General features: G+C 32.2%; 11 protein-coding genes across 11 annotated transcripts; 5 read left to right on the top strand and 6 right to left on the bottom strand.

Moving 5' to 3' along the window:
- Window positions 1-137: 137 nt before the first annotated feature.
- Window positions 138-1544, top strand: FG379_003182 (uncharacterized protein; the record flags this gene model as incomplete). Its single annotated transcript, XM_067328840.1, has 1 exon — window positions 138-1544. The coding sequence occupies one exon, from the start codon at window positions 138-140 to the stop codon at window positions 1542-1544; it is 1407 nt and encodes a 468-aa protein (XP_067184980.1).
- A 436-nt stretch (window positions 1545-1980) lies between these two features.
- On the top strand, window positions 1981-4014 carry FG379_003181 (calcium-dependent kinase; the record flags this gene model as incomplete). Its single annotated transcript, XM_067328839.1, has 1 exon — window positions 1981-4014. The coding sequence occupies one exon, from the start codon at window positions 1981-1983 to the stop codon at window positions 4012-4014; it is 2034 nt and encodes a 677-aa protein (XP_067184979.1).
- A 281-nt stretch (window positions 4015-4295) lies between these two features.
- FG379_003179 (uncharacterized protein) lies at window positions 4296-5537 on the top strand (the record flags this gene model as incomplete). Its single annotated transcript, XM_067328837.1, has 1 exon — window positions 4296-5537. The coding sequence occupies one exon, from the start codon at window positions 4296-4298 to the stop codon at window positions 5535-5537; it is 1242 nt and encodes a 413-aa protein (XP_067184977.1).
- Window positions 5538-5599: 62 nt separating this feature from the next.
- On the bottom strand, window positions 5600-7618 carry FG379_003178 (uncharacterized protein; the record flags this gene model as incomplete). Its single annotated transcript, XM_067328836.1, has 1 exon — window positions 5600-7618. The coding sequence occupies one exon, from the start codon at window positions 7616-7618 to the stop codon at window positions 5600-5602; it is 2019 nt and encodes a 672-aa protein (XP_067184976.1).
- Window positions 7619-7885: 267 nt separating this feature from the next.
- On the top strand, window positions 7886-10363 carry FG379_003177 (membrane associated adenylyl cyclase with 6 transmembrane regions and an adenylyl cyclase domain; the record flags this gene model as incomplete). Its single annotated transcript, XM_067328835.1, has 1 exon — window positions 7886-10363. One exon carries the CDS (start codon window positions 7886-7888, stop codon window positions 10361-10363), a length of 2478 nt encoding a protein of 825 aa, XP_067184975.1.
- A 5-nt stretch (window positions 10364-10368) lies between these two features.
- FG379_003176 (uncharacterized protein) lies at window positions 10369-12783 on the bottom strand (the record flags this gene model as incomplete). Its single annotated transcript, XM_067328834.1, has 1 exon — window positions 10369-12783. The coding sequence occupies one exon, from the start codon at window positions 12781-12783 to the stop codon at window positions 10369-10371; it is 2415 nt and encodes an 804-aa protein (XP_067184974.1).
- A 536-nt stretch (window positions 12784-13319) lies between these two features.
- On the top strand, window positions 13320-15946 carry FG379_003175 (DNA replication licensing factor MCM4 like AAA+ ATpase; the record flags this gene model as incomplete). The annotated part of the gene is made up of 2 exons (XM_067328833.1): window positions 13320-15868; window positions 15931-15946. 2 exons carry the CDS (start codon window positions 13320-13322, stop codon window positions 15944-15946), a joined length of 2565 nt encoding a protein of 854 aa, XP_067184973.1.
- Window positions 15947-15986: 40 nt separating this feature from the next.
- FG379_003174 (uncharacterized protein) lies at window positions 15987-17222 on the bottom strand (the record flags this gene model as incomplete). The annotated part of the gene is made up of 1 exon (XM_067328832.1): window positions 15987-17222. One exon carries the CDS (start codon window positions 17220-17222, stop codon window positions 15987-15989), a length of 1236 nt encoding a protein of 411 aa, XP_067184972.1.
- A 335-nt stretch (window positions 17223-17557) lies between these two features.
- Window positions 17558-19777, bottom strand: FG379_003173 (uncharacterized protein; the record flags this gene model as incomplete). The annotated part of the gene is made up of 1 exon (XM_067328831.1): window positions 17558-19777. The coding sequence occupies one exon, from the start codon at window positions 19775-19777 to the stop codon at window positions 17558-17560; it is 2220 nt and encodes a 739-aa protein (XP_067184971.1).
- Window positions 19778-20161: 384 nt separating this feature from the next.
- Window positions 20162-21853, bottom strand: FG379_003172 (uncharacterized protein; the record flags this gene model as incomplete). The annotated part of the gene is made up of 1 exon (XM_067328830.1): window positions 20162-21853. One exon carries the CDS (start codon window positions 21851-21853, stop codon window positions 20162-20164), a length of 1692 nt encoding a protein of 563 aa, XP_067184970.1.
- A 73-nt stretch (window positions 21854-21926) lies between these two features.
- FG379_003171 (uncharacterized protein) lies at window positions 21927-22700 on the bottom strand (the record flags this gene model as incomplete). The annotated part of the gene is made up of 1 exon (XM_067328829.1): window positions 21927-22700. The coding sequence occupies one exon, from the start codon at window positions 22698-22700 to the stop codon at window positions 21927-21929; it is 774 nt and encodes a 257-aa protein (XP_067184969.1).
- Window positions 22701-22785: the final 85 nt, after the last annotated feature.

Genomic DNA, 22785 nt, shown 5'->3' with positions numbered 1-22785 from the left:
ACTAAACTAACATTAATTATTAGGAATTGCAAACAAGTCAAAATAGTTCCACTATAAAGCAATTGGCGGTAACATTGTGTTGGCGCCTTGAATATAATTTTCAAGTCCAGTTCTACAATTGAAATTTCCTATGGAAAATGGTAGAAGAAAAAAAAGATCAGGCCTCTCCACCGTTAGAAAAGAATATGAAACAAATTACACCATATGGCATCAATCGCTATGTCTTACTTACGATATACTGTGTTTTCTGTTGTTTAACAACATCTGCAATACAACAAAGCATTTGTATTAGGTTTATTATGATAAAACTTGGAGCGTATGAATGGCTATGTGATCAAAATCAATATGAACTACTTCCATCTGGAGCAAGATGTAAGGCACAAGATAACTACATTACTTCTTGTTGGACTGCAGGTATTATTGCACCTAACATTATTCTCTCAATTTTAGGTGGTGGTAAATTTTTTGACACTATAGGCCCAAAATTAACTGGTTTCATAGGCCAACTTATGTTCATTTTCGGTATTCTTATGTTCTGTATTAGTAATTCCAGCCTCCCATTATATCCACTTGGTTTTATCCTAATTGGTCTTCCGCAAGGTCCCATATTTAACAGTGTTGTTTCTATAACAAATTTATTTCCTAATCATGAGAACCAAATAATATCAATCCTAAGTACTATGGGGGATCTATCTGCATTCGTGTTTTACATCATTTATTATCTACATAATTATTCTGGTATTAGTCTAAGAACAATTTTGTCGATCTATTCTATCTTAATTTGTGGAACATTGGCAACAGTCGCCATTGTTCTAATACCAAGGAATTCCTTTGAGAAAGTTTCATCGATGAATAATGACATAAATTCGGATTCTCAATCAGAAAGTATAAACTACACCCCTTCCCTTCATTACAAACCACTAAAGGAACAGTTATATTCATCATTTTTCATCCTATTACTACCATACTTCACTTTGACAGTATTTAGGTCCGACTCTATTAAAGCATGCCTCGACACCTTTCTTTTCGAAACAGGAAACGTTGACATAACATTAGTAAGGAGTCAAATGACTATTTTTTCAACATTACAGTGCTTCTCATTCCTATTTTCGCTAGCTAATGGATTTATAATGGACAAAATAGGAGTCTCGAGAGGAATTTTACTTCAAAACACTCTTGGTATTACTGTATCGTTTTTGTTTTTATTCAACTTGCCACACTATGTAAGAATCATATCTTTTTTCATATTTTTTACATACTCAAGTTGTATATACTCAACAGCATATTGTTATTTGGCAGAATGTTTTGGATTCTCAAATATTAATTTCTTAATGGCATTAACAACTGCCCCCGCTGGGTTTATTTACATGACAATACCACTTATGTATAGCAGCCTTTCTCCCTCAAAGTACTTTTATTTCCACTTATTCTATGTAATCGCATCATTTATAATGTTCATTACCCCAATTAACTTGTTAATTAATGATCCAAACAAAGATAAAACACAAGAGTCTGGTACTAGCCTTATTCAAGAAAAGGCATAGGACCATTAATATTAAAATTTCATAATTAGAAACTGTTTAAATGAATATGAATCTATTTTTTCACGAACCAAACGAGCTCATTTTTCAAATTTAGTCATCCTACTTTTTTATACGGTAATTCGCAATAGTTACCATTTTTCTCTATTATATTCACTCACTTCCAAGAGCAGTGGTGAAAAATCACTAAAATTCAAGCCAAGACAAACTAGTATTTCTGCTTTCCCCTAAAGCACGCGAAAAAATCGAATTTTTATACATTGAACAAAATGCACATACCCTGACTAAAAAAAAGCCCAAACCTCCGTATTACCGCCTAAAGGACAAGACTCTAAATAACATGTTAAAAACAGTCAGTATATTTTTTAGGTTTTAATTAATTTTTTGGTAAATCCCTAGTGTAACTCTAATATAAAGTTTAGTTTTTGTGATTTTAGATATGACAAATAGCAATAATGCTTCGGATAAATCGACATTGTGTGGAGGAGCAAAAATGGTACCCTTAATTCAAAATACTCTTGAAAACATCAACATGAAATCGGGGAAAAATGAAGACACATTTCATGAAACTAACGAAAAGGAAAAGAACCACATAGAAAAGTCTGCAACTGATGGGAATCTTGAGAATAACGTTTATGCTGCAATGTGCACAAAATGTGCAGGTGAGTTGCAACATAAGCTCAATCCAAATGAACCATATCGTGATCCAAAAAAAGTTAGTGGTAAGGAACAAATGAACAGAGGATTGATAATAGAGAGCAAGTCATTTATTGATGCCAATAGAAATATTCAATTTGATCAGTTAAGGGAAGGTAATCATTACCCTGTTCTTTCTCCTACACCAGTAATGGCTACTTCAAAAGGTGAAGCTTTTGAATACACTGATAAAAATCCTGAAAAAGTGAGACAAGCTCAGGGTTTCTTTGATAGAACGTGTTTTATTCAAGAGCATGCGCTTATAAATAAAAATATAAATGATTTTTACGAACTTAACTTGGGAAATTTAGGAAGAGGTTCCTATGGCTCTGTTGTTAAGGCTATAGATAAGCGATCTGGTACTCAAAGAGCAGTTAAAATTATACTTAAACCAAAACTTGAAAATATTAATCGTCTAAAAAGAGAAATATTAATAATGAAGCGTCTTGACCATCCAAATATTATTAAATTATTCGAGGTTTTCGAGGATAGTAATTACCTTTATTTTGTTATGGAAATCTGTACCGGTGGAGAACTATTCGATAGAATAATAAAACGTGGACATTTTTCCGAAAGATATGCTGCGTTAATTATGAAACAAGTACTTAGTGCAATCGCCTATTGTCATTCGAACGAGTTTATGCATAGAGATTTAAAACCAGAAAATTTGCTTTTTTCCGACTCATCCCCTAACTCCTTATTGAAAGTCATTGACTGGGGTTTTGCAGCAAAGTGCCCAAAAACACATAAATTTACCTCAGTTGTTGGTACTCCATATTATGTAGCTCCAGAAGTACTAAACGGAAGCTACAGTAAATCATGCGATCTTTGGAGTGCAGGTGTTATACTTTTTATTTTACTATGTGGCTACCCACCATTTCATGGAAAGGATAATGTAGAAATTTTAAGAAGAGTTAGAATTGGAAAGTTCTCGTTTGAGCACAATAGTTGGAGATACATTTCAGATTCTGCCAAAGATTTAATTAGAAGGCTATTAACTATTGACCCAAACAAAAGAATAAATGCGCATGATGCTCTTAATCATCCATGGATAAAATCATTAATTACAACTCCAAACACAAATGAAATCGCCTTATTTACTAATGACGTTTGTGATTCATTACTTACAAAATTCAGAGATTTTCAAAGACAAAGTAAATTAAAAAAATTGGCGTTGACATGCGTCGCTTATCACCTAAACGATGCTGACATTGGAGCATTGCATAAACTTTTTACTAATTTAGACATTAATGGAGATGGAGTTTTAACTATTAGTGAAATAAGGAGCGCATTACATCAAATTTATAATAATTCTCAATTAGGCGATGATATAGATAATCTCTTAATGGAACTTGATACAGATGGGAATGGTAGAATAGACTATACAGAGTTCATAGCAGCATCAATTGATCATAAGTTATATGAACAAGAATCGCTCTGCAGAGCTGCTTTTAAAGTATTTGATCTTGACATGGATGATAAAATATCGCCACAAGAACTCAGCAGAGTACTAAATGTTAAGTTTATTCAGGAAGCATTCGAGCAATCAACCATTGATTCCCTACTAAAAGAAGTCGATACAAACCAAGATGGTTACATAGACTTCAATGAATTTATGAAGATGATGATGGGTGACAAAGTTGAGAAGAGAATTAACGAGGCAAACATTAAAAAAATAAAATGTGAAACAAAAATAAGGAAAAAACCAACTAAAGGTGGAGTATTGTCTGACATTATTGAGGCAGCAAATATCATTAGGAAAAGATTTGAAAACTAGCGAATATTTTTAAAAAAATATTCAAACAATTTAAGTGTCCAGTATCATCCGAGAAATTAATGTAACAAACAAGAAATAATTACTAAAATTACTGTAATTCATATTAAGTTTACACTCAATTATTTGATCTAAAAATATCCCCTTTATTTGTGGAAATATTTAATTAAAATTGATTACTGAAATAGAAAGCGGTAAAAGTGTTTGCATGCTGCCTCAAAACATAGGGGATATTGAGGATTGTAGGAACAAGTTCCTTAATAATTTAATTGATTTTAGTAATAATGTCTAAATCACCTGCTTACTATATAATCTTTATATTTTTTTTTGTATTCTACAGTTGCTCTTTCACCGAATTTGTGAAGTCTGAAGTATTAATAGATAGTAATATAAACAATACTAACTCTTGGTTTGGAATAGAGGGGATAAGTGGGATATTTACTGGAAACTACAATTCAACTTCTAACAATATATTTGAAGGTTTCAATGAAATACCATTGTTCTCCAAACCAGAACAAAAAAAAAATAATTCTTGGATTCCCAAAAGCCTAAGTGGAGTAATATCGAGATTAGACGTTAATTCAAAGAAAGAACCATCATTAAAAGACAAATTTTCAAACTTAAAAGAATACTTTTGGAAACATTCATCCAATAACGAAAAAAAGTCACAAAATGGACCAACTGAAAGATCAAGATTGAACATACCTTCATTCAATTTTGGATGGAAAAATGGAACAAATATAGAGAAAAATGAAAGCGTTGAAAACAAGGCGAGCAAAGAAAAAAACACTGCAGAAAACGACAACAATCAAAAGGGAATTATTCAAATCAAGAAATCAGATGAAATAACAGATTCCGGTTCTCAAAGCGATCAAACAAGCCAAAATGCTATTCTTAATCAGGAATGCGAACGGAATGTAATTAGTGGTTTTAGAGAGTGCATTGAAAGATGTAAAAGTGGTTTGAAGTTAATTCAAGCTAGAACCGGTGGCATTACACCGATGAATCTCTCAGAGTTTAATACATGTATACAGAATTGTCGCCGAAATGCAAATTCAATGGGATGTAGGTTGTCGAACAGTTCAATTAAAATAATAAATGAAGAAATACCAATACCTAAACCAACAATTAGAAGGAATCATAATAAAAATGATAGCAGTCATGGGCTATTCTATATCTATTTTGTTGAGCCAATATTAAAATTCTTTTTAACACTACTATTTATTATTGTCGGAATTATCGTGGTTCTTTACTACTTTAAGGACTACAGGCTATACCCAAAGTTTGCCGATTATATTACTTCAACTATAGAAGCATTTTACACAGAGGATGAAAAAAGAAGGGCTATCTTTGAAGGTGATTGCTTCCCACAACAGCCAACACAAAATTGGAAGAGAACAATTATTTATTTTATTAGGTTAAATTTTCTCCCTCGTTTCTTTGTAACGAGCTTTGCATGGTTAATCCCAATGAGAGACCATTACCAACAAACAGTAGAAAGTTCGAATTACATCAGGATACACTAGAATTTTAATACCCAAAATAACTTGGGTGTCAAATAATTTTAATATATATCAGCCCTAAGATTTCAAGTTGAGTCAGAATTGCTGTAGGAATCATCGGAGATGTCTGAGGAATTAAAATTATCCAAATCAATCTGTTCATGTTTAAGCTGTTCAATTGCGACTTTGTAATCCTCATGTGAAATTACCGGTTCGAAATCTTCAATTATTTTCCATAATGTGAAGAAGCTTAAGTCTCTACTTTTCCAGTAACTGAAATGTGATTGTAACAACGCCAGTGAGGAAATATAGTGTTCAGTTGTCCCTTCTTGAAGTTGATAATCAACTCTTACGGGAACTCCTGGTAATTCCTGCCCCTTTAGTAGTGAAAATTGCGCCCTCTCTGCTTCCTCGGTGTTATGAGATTTAGATTTGATTTCGGTAATTTTGTGTGAATTGTTTGGGTTTTCTTTCTGTCTTCCCGCAGAGAACTTTGTCTTAAAACGTGAAATAACTGACTCATCTCTCAATTGCTTGAGTTTTTGATCTTTAGTTAAAACATTTACCTGAAGAGTTGACTTGTATTCATCATTACCACTTCCCCACCCGAGTATCCCACCAAGAACAACGTTAGAAATTGACGAAGTAATACCACTTATGCCTTCATAAAGGGCTTTTCTTGCATTCTCCATTTCCTTATCCCACTGATGATATGTTCTCTTGGAAAGGTTTCTCCAGTATGGTAGTAATATTGGATCTGGAAGCGAGTCTAGGTTGGGATACAATAGTGGTTCAAGTCTAAATGCAATAGGGTCATAAGGATGGAAAATATTGTATATTTTAAGTTCCGAACATTTATTTAAAATAAAACTTTCATTTGATTTTATAGGCGCAAGTCCCTTAGGTAATGAAAGCCCTGAACGAAGATACTCCGGAAACATCATAACAAGCATTGCTGGTAAAGGAGACCCCCATAAAAACAAATGATCAACCTCAAAATCAAGTTTTGGTATCTCCGATTTTGTTATTCTAGTTTGCTGTCCCGTAACTAATTCATACACTATTATACTTCCTAGAGAATGCCCAATCAACACTATTTTTGGTTTCTCTGAAAACTTTGATTTATAGTGTTTAATCTTACTATTTAGTTGTTTTGCTACTTCAGAAATAATGTAATCTCCATATCTCGGTACCATGAAGTACATTACATCACCAACTGTTTTGTTTAAAATCATCCTATTTTCTCTGTGTTGCGGAAGAGTAATACGGTCAAATGTGTGATCTTGTACAGATGCCAATTTACTTTTCCAATCAACTACGTCAACAGTAATGTCAATTTCAACCTCCCAAAACCAATGAGCTTTTACTGATTCCAACTGTTGAACAAATTCCTCACGATTCTTTATTATTGCCGATTCGTTGCTCCCAATTCCATGAACTATTAACATAATATGTGGTGGTTTTTTTGATTTTCTTGGAATAAATGGTCCATATCCTTCTATTATGGGTACTCTTTTCTCTGTTGGGGAACTTGTATCTGAATTGTTTTTTACACTTGTACGTGAACTTAAAATTGGACTTGAAGAGTTATAAGATTCAACATATTCCTTATCAAAATTATCTGTTTCATACTTGTTCATAAAGTCAGCATTTAAATAATTATTTTTGTTGCTAGAATAAGAGTTTGCGCCCTTACTATATATAGAATTAAAACTAAAATGTGAACTTTTTCTTGCATCCTTTTCTGAAGGCTCAAAATTACCAACTGAAAAATAATGACCATCGTCCGAACAACTTTCTATTTCTGGTGAATCACTGCAAGATCTTCCGGAAGCACCTCTTTTCTTTCTGTTTAAACTAAAATTAACCTTCCTTTTTGAGTATTTCAACGGCGAATCTGTGCAACCTACTACAAACGAATAGTTTTCTGCCTTTTCATTATCATTGAAAAAACTTAAACCGTCAAATAAGCACTCAAAACTTTGAACCAAACCATTTGTGTTTTTAGCTAGTGTTTCGAGTTCATTGAAATCCTCTAGTGAAAATTCTATTGAGATAGCTTCCTCATTAAAGTAGTTTTGTCTTGAATGCGTATAAAAACCCATAAATAAAATACATAACAGACAAATACACTGTTATGTTAAGCATTAATCATTCGAACAACAAAAAATTACATAAGAGGAAACAAAGTTGGAAACGCATTTCGGCGGTAATAGATTTGTTTTAGTGGGGGATATAAAGTCCAGTAATGACAGATTTGTCGGGCATGCACAAAAATTATTGAAAAAAAAATGATTTGTATGAAATCATCGCGTTAGAATTAATGATAATATTATATAAATAGAGCTAATTCTAAATAATACTTTGTTAAGATGACTTTTGTTCCGAAAAAATATCATAAAGGACGCCTTTTTATTGATAAGCTCTTAAGAAGCAAAATACTGATAATATTTGTCGGAATGTTGACAATAATTTCAATGGTAATAAATGAGGTCAGATTTTTATTCACTAACTCCAAGTCTGATGAATTTATTTATCCAATATTGATATTTCTGGTAGTTATGAGAATTATAGAGATCATATTATATATCATTTCAAAACAAAACTATAGTTATTTGTTGTTTTTATTCGATATTATTGCGCTTACATCCCTAATCACACACTTGGCTATATTTAATTCAATAGATTACTCTAACATAAACGTTGTCAAAGAAAAGTCCGATAATTTTTTCATTTTTTCACAAGTACGTGGATTTGGTAGTGAATTTCAAATACATTTAATATCATCTGTGCTCCAATGCATAAGGTTTGTGCTATTATTTGTAAGTAATGATTTATATTTCAAAATTCTAAAATATGTTGAAAAAGAAGACCAGTTTATTAATATTAATCAAAAAGAAGATGAAACACTTGCGAAAATAACACATCAAAACACCAGGGAAAGTAGCCTCAATGACAATTCTTTAACAGAGTTATTAAGCTATAGATTTGTTGCTGTTATCATTTTTTGTATATTGTTGTATCCTTTATTAAGTTGTTCTGTATGGATTCAAATAAATACGTCTGCTTTCTCTCAAATTAAAAGTTTAACCCAATTATCAACGCTCAGAAACCAATACCCTGGAGATGAAACATGGCCGAATGCATATATGCTAGAGTTGAGTTACTTTGTATTTGAAAATAGCATTGGTGACTCCTCAAAGTGGATGAGATTAATTGCAATACAAGCCCCCTTTACACTGAACAATAATCCAACATGTGAAGGATGCCCAAAGTCTAACCTGGAAGTAATCACAAATGCAATGTCAATCATCACGAATTCTAAATTTCCAAGTTGGTTCGTTGAAGTTTTGACTCTTCCAACTCTAAATGAAGGCATATCGTTAATACCGACAGAAGACTTTAACAGTATAAGAAAGCAATCACTAAGGCAATATTCGAGTTATATATGTATGAGATCTGGTATTGAAGCCTTTGCAAACCTTTCCAATACTTGCCCAAACGAACTTAAAAAGAAAATAACCGCAGTGTTTGACATGAGTGCAACAATTCAGTTCGGTGCAGGATTAACTATTGGAATTACACTATTAACATTAGTTTTACTTCTTATTTTTGTCTTTGTTATCCAGAGGCTACTAGAAAAACATGTCTTTAGTAGCATTAGACGCATTAATGGAACATTATTAAAAATCGCAAGAAATCCATTATTAGCTGTTAAAATATCACAAAACAGAGAAAAAACTGACAGCAAACTGGTTCAAAAAAATTCGAACAATATTTTAGAAGAAACATTCTCAAAACTTGGAACACTACTTGCTGTAGGCCTTGGGTCTGCAGGTGCTAATATTATTGTACAAAATTTGAGGGATGATAAAATTGTCGTAAAGTTACCCGGAAAAAAAGTATTTGGGATATTTGGTTTCTGCGATATTCGAAATTTTACAGATACAACAGAAATATTAGGGGAAGATGTTATGCTTTTTGTAAACCAAATTGCGGAAATTTCACACGGTATTGTTTGCGAGCACGGTGGTATTGCAAACAAAAATGTTGGTGATGCATTTCTGTTTGTTTGGAAGGATGAGAATATGTGGGAAGGAGTAAAAACTCTACTTGCAGACCTTGCAGTTCTGTCTTTCATAACAATAATTAAAGATATATCAAACTGCCCCAAACTAAGGAGTATATCTTTAAGGAGCGATATACGGGAAAGAATTCCAGATTATAGTTTGAAACTTGGTTTTGGACTACATTACGGTTGGGCAATTGAAGGTGCAATAGGCTCCGAATACAAGATAGATGCTTCTTATTTATCACCTAACGTGAATCTTTCTTCGAGGCTGGAGGAGGCAACAAAACATTATGGGGTTTATATCTTACTTTCTGGTTCGGTATTCGATATGCTCTCTTTAAACATGAAACATTTTTGCAGAAAAATAGATTGCGTTACTCTTAAAGGAAGCAAGACTCCAATAGATCTTTATACAATTGATATTAATCCTGAATTAGTCAAGTCCCCAGTTCCAATAATAAACAGGAAATTAAACAAAAAAAATCAAAATGCTATAGACGAGAGATCATTTTCTAAACTTTTTACTGATAACAATATTAAAAATATGAGGAGGCATATATTTGACGGATTCAATAGAAGATTTAATAAAGGACTAAAACATTATTTAGCTGGGAATTGGCATGCTTCCAAGTTTATTCTTGAAAAACTACAAGAAGATTGCGAGAAGAAATGGAAAAGGAAAGATGGGCCAACTGAAACAATTCTAGACTTTATGAAAAAGAATAACTTTATAAAACCCGACTATTGGGAAGGATATAGAATTTGGGATGAAAAATAAAGCTATTAACTCTCAAGTAGTCCAATCAATTCTACGTAACTGTGATTATTTTCAAATAATAACTCAACACTTTGGTATAATTTGTCTGCATTAACAGAAATAAAAAAGTTGGAAATTGTTTTGGAAGTCAATTCAATCCAAAAGTTAATATCAATTAAATATTGTCCAATGAGAGCGTTTGGGTCCAATACATTTGCTGTTTCAAAAGTTTTGTGTGTTGTTAATTTTTGCAGTGATATAAATTGATTTCTGGAAGAAGTTATTTGTTTTTCACATATTAATCGAACACTATTAAAAACAAATTCAAGGGTTTTTGATAATAGTTTGGAGTAGAAATCGTACAATTCTTGCAATATACCCTTATCCAAGTCATTTATAATCGAATTTATTGCATTAGACGAGAATGCTAGGAATAATTCAATGGGTTTTTTTGCATTTTCAACATAGTTACTAGGCATCCTTGTGGCTTTATAATCATCATTAGAATTTGATGAAACACTATTAGTTAAACGATGTAAACACGGAATAGTCCTCAATCCGGAATCAAATGAATGCATTATTTGATTGTTCAAGTACAAACTCATTTTATCAATGAGAACGTTAATTACATTATTTTCAATATGCATGAAAAAACCATTATTCATAAGATTATCTTCTACTGTTGATTTAAGATTAGGGATGTCAATGAAGCAATTTTGTACTCTAAATTCGTTGGAAATCGTATATTCATTATCAACGACATCAATATGGTGAAAAATTTCATTTAAAAACTTTTCCCTAACCCATTTTTTAAAAGAAAAAACGTCCAGGATGATACAACATATGTGTTCAGGCTTGACATTTTTCAACCAAATAAATTTATTATCCTCATCACAATGAGGATTATTTTTAGTCAAGTATATACCTTCGAAATTAATTATGTAATCGGCATAATCATAAAGAAATGAAAATGAAGTGTATAAGCAACGCGGAAATAATGGAACCATGAACCTTGAAGGTGGTAGTGCAGAGTTGTTTTGAATTGAAGAAATTCCAAGTATCCAACGAATCTGACGAATAACTTCAATAGTATACTTTAACCAGTATTTACAACCGTCATAAACATAGACTTTTGAAAATTCAACAGGTTCATTACGAATATTGATCCTACGATTCAAAATATTTCTATAAAGTAGGTTCCAATATTTTCCAAATTTCCATTTTTTAGTGTAATTATTAATTGAACTGTTACGTCTGAAATAAGTAAGAATCTTAAATTTTGTTTCTTCCAACATTTCAATTGAGAATGAATTGAGACTATAATTTGTAAGTAGCAATTCAGATTTTTCAATAAACTTAATCAATGAATTTAGCTGATGTAAATATAAGTCCATTGGTGCTGTTGGTGGGATAATCTTATCCTGGAGTTCCTTCTCAGAGATTTCAAGTAAATATAAAACTATTCCATTGACGTAAACATCGATAATGAACTCTAAAAATTGATCTTTTCCACTAATAACCACTGAAAATACCATATTTTCAACAAGATAAAGAATATTTCTATCATCAAAAATTTGAAGCAAGTCAAGAATAAAATTTGAAAACCCAAGTCTATCTTCAAAGTTGTTTACATTCAACCCTATAATTTTCGAGTCCAAATATTCCTTTATTTGCGAAATAAAACTGCTCTTTAATTTCAATAAAAAAATACACTGAAATACCATGTAACAGTTATAATGTGAACCTTCCCTTCCATATAAGAAGTCATTTTTCATTGAAAGCAGTTTTTCAGACGCTGATAAAACTATTTCTTTTAATTCAACAGTGAAATTATCGCATAATGTGAAGCATTTATCAATGTTCCTTATTTTCGTGCAATTTTCTGGAGTGGTTTCTTGCAGAGCTACATTTGAAAAATATTCGAAGGTTAGCTTTAATTTGTTTACCTTAACTATACAGTAATGAACTATTTTTATTGTATGCAGTGATATAAGTGATCTATGTTTTCTGAATAACTTCATTGTGGCTCCTAGAATTTCCTTACATCTGTTTATTTCAATGTCACATTTTTTTAGCAGGAATAGCTCCGTTTTTTGTGTCAACAATCGTAAGTGTTTGTTGGCCTTATCCGAGATATTGTTGGAATAACTTTCAACGATTAAAGATACATCATTTATATTACAGTCGATATTGTCCTGAAACTGTTTAATGCTCGGCAAGAAACTATCAATCAATGGAAGCATTTCAGTCGATATTGATGAATAGTCGCAGTAAGCAGTATTTAATAAGTGTACTATTGACTCATTTTCTTCTAATAGCATTGAGTGCAATATTTCATGAAGTCTTTTAATTTCTATTTCTCTCCTGTAATTTTCGACCAATATCTCAGGACTCTCAAAATTATCAAGTTTTATTGAATTGAGATGCTTTCCTTTGTTCATTTTTAGAGAGTTTTATTATACATTAATCAGGTTTTCCCTTTTTTTTCCCTTTTACATGACCTAGATTCTCAAAGAATTATCAACGCTCCCCTATTTAAGAAGCCAAATAATTTTAAATGTAAATAAGAAGAGTCAAATTGACGTGATCAATAAGTATTTTCATATGTTCATAAGAATTAAATCCATTTGAACAAGTCATTTGTGCGGGTTAAGGCACAAAAACATAAAGTGTTTAGAAAAACATACACCATAGATATATCAAAAAATTAGGTCACATTCAGCTACAGAACTGAATTAAATTTAATATAACTTGTTGCCCTATATACTTTGTTTTATCATTATTTCCTCATTTAAACGGTAAAACCCGTTTAACACCCTGGTTGGCGGCTCTGACAGAAGTCCACAACCCCACAGTGGAAATACTCACTATAATAAAGAAAATTTAGAGTTTGTGCACAGCTGTCCTGTAATTTTATACTGAATAATTGTTAGTGTGATCCTTTTACATTTTCGCACCTTGTTCTTATTTATCAAACATGGAAGATGGTAATAGTATAGCAAACAGTGATATTAACATATTCGAAGGCTCTGTTAGTGCGGCGAACGATGGGTACTCACAACTAGATGGAAGTTCGATAAGTCAGACAGCAAAGACTTTTAGAAGCATTGAAAGACTTTCAAGGACAGATCTAGGAGATATTGGTAGATTGAGAAAGAGTGAATTATTTGCTATTCAATCAAATGCTTCAGGCAATTATTCTGAAATTGCTAGAAACATTGATAATGTCGAGTTGGGTGGCGAGGCCGAATTCAAGGAGCTATTTTCAACATTTCTGAAAGCTTACATTGCAAAGGATGGTGACTCAATAGGTGAATATTCAAAACCAAACGAATCTAATTCTTACAGTGATAATTGTTCTACTTACATGGGTTTACTGAGAAAGCTCTTAGAAGCACAGTTAGCAGTTGATGGCGAGAATAGCAACAAAAATGATGATTCTTCATCATCCGTTTATAGTTTAGATATAAGTCTAAGACATATTGAGGATTTTAGCAAGGAATTGTACTATACAATTGTTTCTTTACCAAGCGACTCGATCGTTTTTATGGATGAAGTGATTGAATCGGAGATCGAATCAATTCTCGGGGAAGAGTACTTGAAAGAGTTTGCACTCCCAAAGGTAAGAGTTTTTGATAATATTAAAATATGTAATATGAGAGAAGTGAACCCATCTGATATTGAACAACTTATAAGTATTCGTGGAATTGTTATTCGTTGTTCAGATATCATTCCAGAAATGCAAAAGGCAGTATTTAGATGCACACATACATACCATGTAAATGGAGTGAATACAAACTGTGACCATCGCGAATATCGTCTCTTAATAGGTGGAGAAGTCGACGAACCTACATTGTGCCCCGTATGTAATAGCAAATACTCCTTTGAATTAGTGCACAACCTCTGTCAATTTTCCAACAAACAGATACTGAAAATACAGGAGCTTCCAGACACGATACCACCTGGTGAAACCCCAAGTACTATTTTGGGATTTGTTTACGATGAGATTGTTGATTCTTGTCGTCCTGGAGATAGAATTGAAATTAACGGAATTGTCAAGACCTCTGGTATTAGGTTAGCATCGAGGATGAGGCTAATTAAATCTGTTTTTAGGACATACATCGACATTTTACACGTAAATAGGAACACTTCAAGTATGTTATACTCAGTGGTTGGTAATTCCATGCACGGACTAGAGGATAATGAGAATGGAAGAGTGTGTATTGATAAGCAAAAACATGAGGAAAAAGAAACTCTGTTTACTAGTGAAATGATTTCAAAATTCAAGGAAATGTCAAAGGATCCGCTTCTATATGAAAAACTTTCAAGATCAATAGCCCCGAGTATTTGGGAAAATGATGACGTAAAAAAGGGTTTACTATGCCAACTTTTTGGTGGAAGTAGAAAGAATTTATTGAAGGCTGCATCAGAAATTATTTCAGCGGGGGAAGGTGCAATTCCACAAGTAGATAACAAAACTGAAGAAGGATTTAATGGTAACAGTTCTTTGAATAGAAGTGAGATAAATGTCCTTCTTTGTGGTGATCCAAGTACCGCTAAGTCACAACTTTTGCAATATATCCACAAGCTCGCACCAAGAGGCTACTATATAAGTGGTAAGGGTAGTTCTGCAGTTGGTTTAACTGCATACATTACAAAAGATCCAGAAACTAAAGAAATAGTATTGGAGAGTGGCGCATTGGTATTGAGTGATAGAGGAATCTGTTGTATTGATGAATTTGACAAAATGGATGACTCTTCAAGGAGTATTTTGCATGAAGCAATGGAACAACAAACGGTTAGTATTGCAAAAGCTGGTATAATTTGCTCTCTAAATGCTCGAGTTGCAGTATTGGCCTCTGCTAATCCTATTTCTAGTAGGTATGATCCATTCAAAAGCGTAATAGAAAATATAAACCTCCCACCGTCTCTCATGTCAAGATTCGATTTAATATATCTTATGATCGATAAACAAAATGAAGAGTCGGATAAAAAACTTGCTGAACACTTGTGTTCCTTATACACAACAAATAAAGATGATTTAAATGTGAAACCACAAGATATTATAGATAAGCCAACTCTTTCAAGATATATAACATTTTGTCGCAAGTATTGTAATCCAAAATTATCTACTGAGGCTTGCAATAGACTGGTACAAAACTATATATCAATGAGAAGGCAAGGTTCTAACTCGGGTAATCAAAGGCAAAAAACAATAACAGCAACACCGAGGCAACTAGAGAGCTTAATACGTATTTCTGAGGCTTTAGCTAAAATGGAACTGAGCGAATGGGTCCAAGAGGCCCATGTTGATGAAGCCACAAGATTGATGATGTCTGCAACATACAGTGCATTGATTGACCCAACTACAGGATTAATAGATATGGAGCAACTTACCATTGGGTTTGGAGGAAGAGAGAGGTTACTACAAGGAAGGATAAGTAAATTGATACTAGAAATACTCACCGATAATAAGGAGGGAATTTCCAAGGAAAACTTGCTGGACAAAATTCAAAATTCATTGATGTCGGATAAACGAGGAGATTACAATCTATTCGAAATTAGAAGGGATTTTGAAGTTTGTCTAGATTCGCTAGTTATTGATGGAGGAATAAGAAAAGTCTCAGGGCAAAAGTACAAAGTACTATGAATTAAAATTCTTTGTTTTCGAAGGGAATTTTACCCAGTTTTTACAATCTACCTTCGGGAAACTATTTAGTGGACTCTCAAGTGCCTTATATTCTCTTATTTCTCCATTTTTTGATTTTTTAACGATATTTAAACAGGGTTCCATCCTTTCTTGCACATCGGAATTTGAAATAATGAAATTTGCTTCTTTAAAGAATTTTATATCCTCATAGAGGTGGTCTATTAACGTTCGATTATTAATGTATTTGTTGTAGATTTTATTTATTTCGAGCAGGAGATTCTTGTGTTCTGTCGCTAACTTTAGTTTTTTTTTTTCCAATCTCTGAATGAGTTCACAGTCGATTTGTTTTAAACTTAAAACTATCTCTTTTATCTTCATTAAGTCAGAAACCTCACTTTCATGTAAATCTATATCTAAATCATAATTGTGTTTTAATTCGGCTTTTTCATTATTCCTGTGAAGTCTCCATTCATGAAGACTTTCTGATTTATCATCTCTCGTTTTATTGTAGTAAGACCTCAAAACATTGTTAAGGAGTAGAATTATACTTTCTACGGAGATGCTATCATTAATGTTTATGTCGTATCTTTTGCTTACTTCTATAAGCGTATTAAAAACAATAAATTCTGTCGTTGACAATTTGCCGTCATTGTCAATATCAGAATAGTCCCATATTTCTCTCAACTTTTCTCTTGGAATATTAGAGTTGATAAATAAATTAAAAATTTCTGACCCATCAACGAGGTCTTTATTACCAACATCAAGTTGTTTAAATGTTTTTATTGCTCTTGAAACAAATAATTCATCAGAAAAATAAGACTCTATTATATTTCTTAAATTAATTTGCGTGTTTTTGTTCAATTTCCCGAGGAAAAGTCCAATATTAAAATATGCCAATTTTTTTGGAATTTTAGTAACTAAGTCCTGAGCAGGAAAAACACCTTCGTTTTGATAAAAGGAAACCAATCTACAGGCTTTCCCAAAGTTATAAAATGATAGTAAACCTTCATTTTCTGAATCTACTAATCTCCATATTTCGTGAAGAACTTGGTTTGGAAGTCCCGAAGTTCTCAAGAACAGTGCAGTTTTCACGCCTAACTTAGGAATATCATTGTTATTATTAAAAACCTCTTCTCCAATAAAGCTTTCATCATAGTTATGAACAATGGAATACCATGTTTTATAGCAATTTATTTCTTCTTCAGTAAAAAATACTTTGCTATTTTTCATGTTTAGAATAAATGTATACTTTCATACCCAAGGTTCATATATATAGAAAGAAATGCAGCAGTATTATTTGAGTTCATCAAAGTTATTAATATTCATGAAGATAAACATCTAAACACAAACTCCAAAAAATATATTGCGGAATAAAAATACATGTATTTCTCAAATTATGTTATCCCCTCCATTTCACGCGTTTGGGAGCGCAGAAAATAATTACTTTCAAAAGTAGTGGATTATTTAATCTCTTCTTAATTTTCATTTTTAATAAAAATTAACACTTCGATAGTAAAGCACTATTGAAAATGTTGAAATATAGTTTACTATTCTAATAAATTTTACTAATCTACTTTATTTAGAGTATTACTTTCAACTTCATCAGAATCCACGTTTATCTCATCATCAGTTTCCTCAAAGTATGTTTCACACTGATCCAAAAATTCCTTGTTCAAATAAAAATTACTCCCTATAATGTTCTTTTTCGAATTAAGTCCTGAACTTCTTTCTGATATCAACGTAATAATTTGGGATAACTCTTTTATGCAAATACACCTGTCAGACAAAAAAATTTTTTTCCAACAGTCCATAAATTTGTATTGACTTGATGCAATCCAACCACATATTTCAAACTGTGGAGATGGGATATACCTTCTACGTGAAACACATGTCCAATTGTATGTTGAGACATCTGAAATTATTGCTAGACATGAGATTATAGCCGAACCAATATTGTATATACTGTCTTTGCTGTCCATATCTATTGAATCATTAATTTGTACAATTTTCCCATCTGATACATTTTTAACAGACTCTGTAATGGCCATTTGACAAAAAGTTTGGAACAGTTCTGTGAATGAGTTTAATATTCCGGACATTTTTTTCCCAATGAAATTAAATGAGTTTTTAGTTTTGTTTTCATTAGAACTTTCTTTGTTAACCAAATATTTTATGTAGATAGGTATCAGTAATATAAGAAAAGTGTTACTCTCCAAAAGTATTTCATTCATCTGTTCAAATGAAAATGCTAAATTCCTTGCCAATTCAAGCTTCTTTTCCCATTCAACTATTAATTTCTTTACTATTAGTTCAAATGTTGGGCATATTATTTCAAAAATTTGGAATAAATTTGGATTGTCGTTAACTGGGTAATCGAATTTGTGTAAGACAATTGAAGTAATACAGTTAGTAATTAATTTCGCATTCTCTGACAAAGAAATTATTTCGAATATTTCTCCATATTCTCCTGATAATTTATTCCGAGAACTTTTCTCGTCATTTACATTTCTTGAGATTTTCAGTTTAATGAAACTCATGTTAATGAATTCCGAAAAGTTTTTTGCATTTGAGCTTTTATATTTTGTGTATTTTGGGAATATTTTCATGAGACTAATCAAAACTTTGGATAAATTATCCGAATCTAAAATCTTGATTATGTATTGAAGCATTATAGAATATGTTTTTTTATAACCAATTATTTTGCTAATATCATCCTCATTCAATGGGGAGTAGTTTTCTGTTTTTTGCAAGGACAAAAGGAGATTAATTATTATTCCCAGAGCATCGTTTTTCATAAATGATTCAAACAAACTTTTGAATAATGGAATGGTTTCTTGAATAGTAAACTCATCTTTCTTTATACATATTTTTTGAATTTTTCTACAATTTTCGCAGTATTTACAAGAACAACGGATATAAACGTCCCCACTATTTTGAGATAATAATAATTTTTGTAGACCTATTTGCGTTAAAGAAGGGATTAGATATTTATTCAGGCCTGTATTTGCACCAATTATGGGTAAGTGTGCTATTATTTGTATTAACACAATTGCACATTCTCTAAATTGAATGATCTGTGAATCATTATCTCCTTTTTCTTCCGAAATAATTTCTATAATATTCGAACCAATCATTTCTGACAGCAAATTTATTGTCCCCCATGTTGAATTATCAGCCAGTACTTTAACCATATTAGGTACCACTCTATGCCCGGGAAAGCTTCTTATTACAACTTCTATATTTTTTAGAGTCATTAATAATAGTGATGGTCCTTCATTGTTTTGATATTTATTGAATGATTTTATTGCACAATAGAGGAATCTAAAATGTGATTGAAGGAATGCACTAACATATTCTAGTTCGTAGGATTTCCAATTTACATCAACGTAGTATCTGTGCCTTTCTGTGAGAAAATATACCAGTAACGATATTTCCCCAATTTCTTCATCAAAAGACTGTACAGTAAATGTTGAAAGTAATGAAAATTGCTCAATTATTAGTCTTGGTACTTCCATTTCTTGGTCAATTAAGGAATTATTTGCTCCTGAGTTCATTTCATTAAGCCCCTTAATAGACAAAAGTTCGCAACAACATTGAAATGCACCACTATAGAAAAATTCTTCGACCAATTCGTAGTCGTTGCAAAGCGAGAGCAGAATTTCACTCATTAATTCATATGAATTCGCGTAATTCTTTCTGTTTATTTCGCTCCTACATTTTTCCACAGTGGATACCATGTAATCAAACCTAGGACCCCTGCATTGTTTCTCATAAACACCGGGCATCTTTTTCAGATATAAAATAATACACTATTCAGTTTGTAGAGTTTAAAACTCGTTTATTTTAGTTTGCCTTTTTGTCTTGCTAGACACCGCAACAAATATAAATAAATTCCCACATTTAAATGCAATGTTGCATTACTAGCGTCGAGTCAGACTAGGCGCCAATGGTACTCACAATTTTAAACAACAGGTAAAATTCTGCCCAAGTAAAATTAACGATGATCTACTAAACTACTCAAATTCTTAGACTAAAGCCAATGGCATTTCTCAATGTTTATTATCAAATTAAACACATAGGAAGGCCATATAATTTTTTTTCATTGAAAGGATCTCAAAAAGAGCAACTTTCAAATTAGGGATAATAAAAGCTAACACACATAAATCAAACTAGCATAGTCTTCTTTTGGAGTGCCTGAATTTTTTTATCATGCCAATGATTTTTGCTTTTATCTTTTCAAATTTAGTACGATTGACTTGGTTTTCGCTTTCTTTCAAATCACATCTATGATAAATACTAAATAATTCGCTTTTTATTATGATTAATTCGTTTTCAAGCTGCCCTAGAGACAGTCTTTGAGAAGGAACAAAATTTAAACACGCCCATATCAATTTGTGGATTTTGCTTAATAATTGGTTGGATTGGATGGTGGAAGGAAGGAATTGTACGTTGTCGGGCAAAATGTCTAATACGGAATAGTTTCTTCTCCCTGTTAAGGTGTTCATTACATTTTCTTCCTTGACTCTCCCAAAAATTGGCATGACATCTCCACATGAATTCCATTCACACAAATTGTCAACAAAGTGTAACTTATCACCTCCACAAGCAAACAACAAATCCTTACCCCCAATTACTTCAGAAACAAGTAAACCAATTGAGAACACAACAGAAGGAGCTCCTATATTGACAATGAAGTCCGCATCTTTATTTAGTATCATTTCAACAATGTCTGTTTCAAATAACACGTCATTTAAAAATTCGCTTTTAACTTTAATATCACCTGAAAAAATCATAGGTTTCCACTTGTTTTTGATTCTCACTGACAAAACATCTTTCAAAGTGTTAATACTGAAACCATCGTAAATTGTATACTGTTTTTTTGATTCAGAATTATTTTTTTCTGTAAGCCTCATCAAACTATTAGTAAAATAAGAGATAGCTATTTCCGGAGTTAAGTATTTATTTAAGGAAATGTTTTTCTGAATTGGAAGTAGTTTACAATCCTGGACCTTTGAAGTCGAGTACTCGATTGTATCTAATTGAGTCTTCTCGCCGATATCAATCATCATTGGGTTCTCAAAACAAATAGCTCCCGTTTCAGGTGATTTTACAATATCAAATAAAATGCAATCTGTTGAGAAGAAAATTGGAAGGTAGAAACTTGAGTTAAATATCTTTCTAATAATTGAAACTAACTGAATTATTAAAGTCAATAAAATAATCAATTGAGGTAGTTCTGCCTCTGTGATTAGTTTAAAGTCTTTGTAGCAGGAATATGAAATTAATACTGAAGTAAGAGTTCTTTTTAGAGGCATCTCAATTCCAAGAGCAGAATAGGCACCATTTTTTCCTATAATGACGCATTTAGAAAACCATAAGACCTTGATTGGTTTCCAATAGATTTCTTTATCCGAGTTCAGGGGATTTGAAAACTCTAAATCAATAATGTTGCGTCTTGAAGAGCTGGAGTCCTGAAGTTTTTCTAAAAAAAAATGATTTAATATTTCTATCATATTGGACTGCCTTTTTAGCAATTCACAACCGACACTTTTTAAATCATTGTTTGAAATCGATAAGAAGACAATAAAAGGGTTGTCTCCGGGAATCAGGCGAATACTTTCACTTGATACATCGATTCCTTTTTCAGCAGTGAAATTAAATTCACCAGCTATAACACACTCTCTTCCTTCCCAACACTCCAATTCATCCTCGAAAAAATACGGACTATTGTACCCCTTCAATTTAGATAGTAAACAAATATATTTTGGAACACCAGAATTGATCCTCAAAATTGTACCTTCTTCATAAACCCTCCTTAGAGAAAGCAAGGCTCTCAGCTCTACAATTTGGTTTGCTTGCATATTGTCCTTTTTTACTGAATACAATAAATTTTGGGTGACATTTGGCATGCAAAGAGAAAGAATTCGAGGACAGTCAAGCGGGAATAATTATGGAACCAATAATTAACTTTACTAATTCAGTCTTGTGCGCGTCCGAAACGTTGTTTATAAGTTCAATACCATGCTCTATGTCAATGCAAAGAAGGAACATACTAGGATCAATAATTCCTTGGTCATTCCCACGCGAAAGTATTACACCATTTGAAGATATAAAAAACTCAATGCCATTTTTTGTGAAACTAGGGTTTGTGACATCAATGAAAATAACAACATTACTTGATGGTCTAATACCTGACTTACATTTATAGTCACATAGCTTACTAATTACCTGGTCTAATGTCATATTTAATTCTATGTTGTTGGGCCTTCGATACTTATTTATCATTTTAAAATTTGATGCGGGGATGAAGTGTATATGTGTCCTATCCATCTTGCTTAAACCCATGTTCTTAATATTTTCCCATTGGGTTAATTTTGTACCATGTATAGCAATCTTTTCATTCATTTCCTTTAGAGATTTTAAATAAATTTTTGAGAGCAATTTTGCGTCGTCAATGAAAGAAAAGGAATGCCCCTGATTCGCTCTAATGAGTAATTCCCCGTCCTCAATAACTAGTTTAAATCTACCTTTCTTGTCACAATCGACAATATTAATTAGTTCCTGAAGGGACACATTGTCAAGCTTTTTTAGAACATCCTCAACTGGGGCAAATCCGTCAGTCCTGATTCTTAATCCAGTTATCTCGGGATCGCCGTGTCTAAGTATCCATGATAATCTTTTAGAGTTCTTGACTTTAGACTTGCCCATACAAGTATATCGAACAACAAATGTAGAATGTACCTCTGTTCACCTTCATCTATATAAAGGGGCAAATAAATAAAAATAAGTCATT

This window comes from Cryptosporidium bovis, assembly GCF_009768925.1.
Source record: "Cryptosporidium bovis isolate 45015 chromosome Unknown contig_6, whole genome shotgun sequence".
NCBI classification, from domain to species: Eukaryota; Apicomplexa; class Conoidasida; order Eucoccidiorida; family Cryptosporidiidae; genus Cryptosporidium; species Cryptosporidium bovis.
This window is presented reverse-complemented; position numbering and strand designations above follow the sequence as displayed.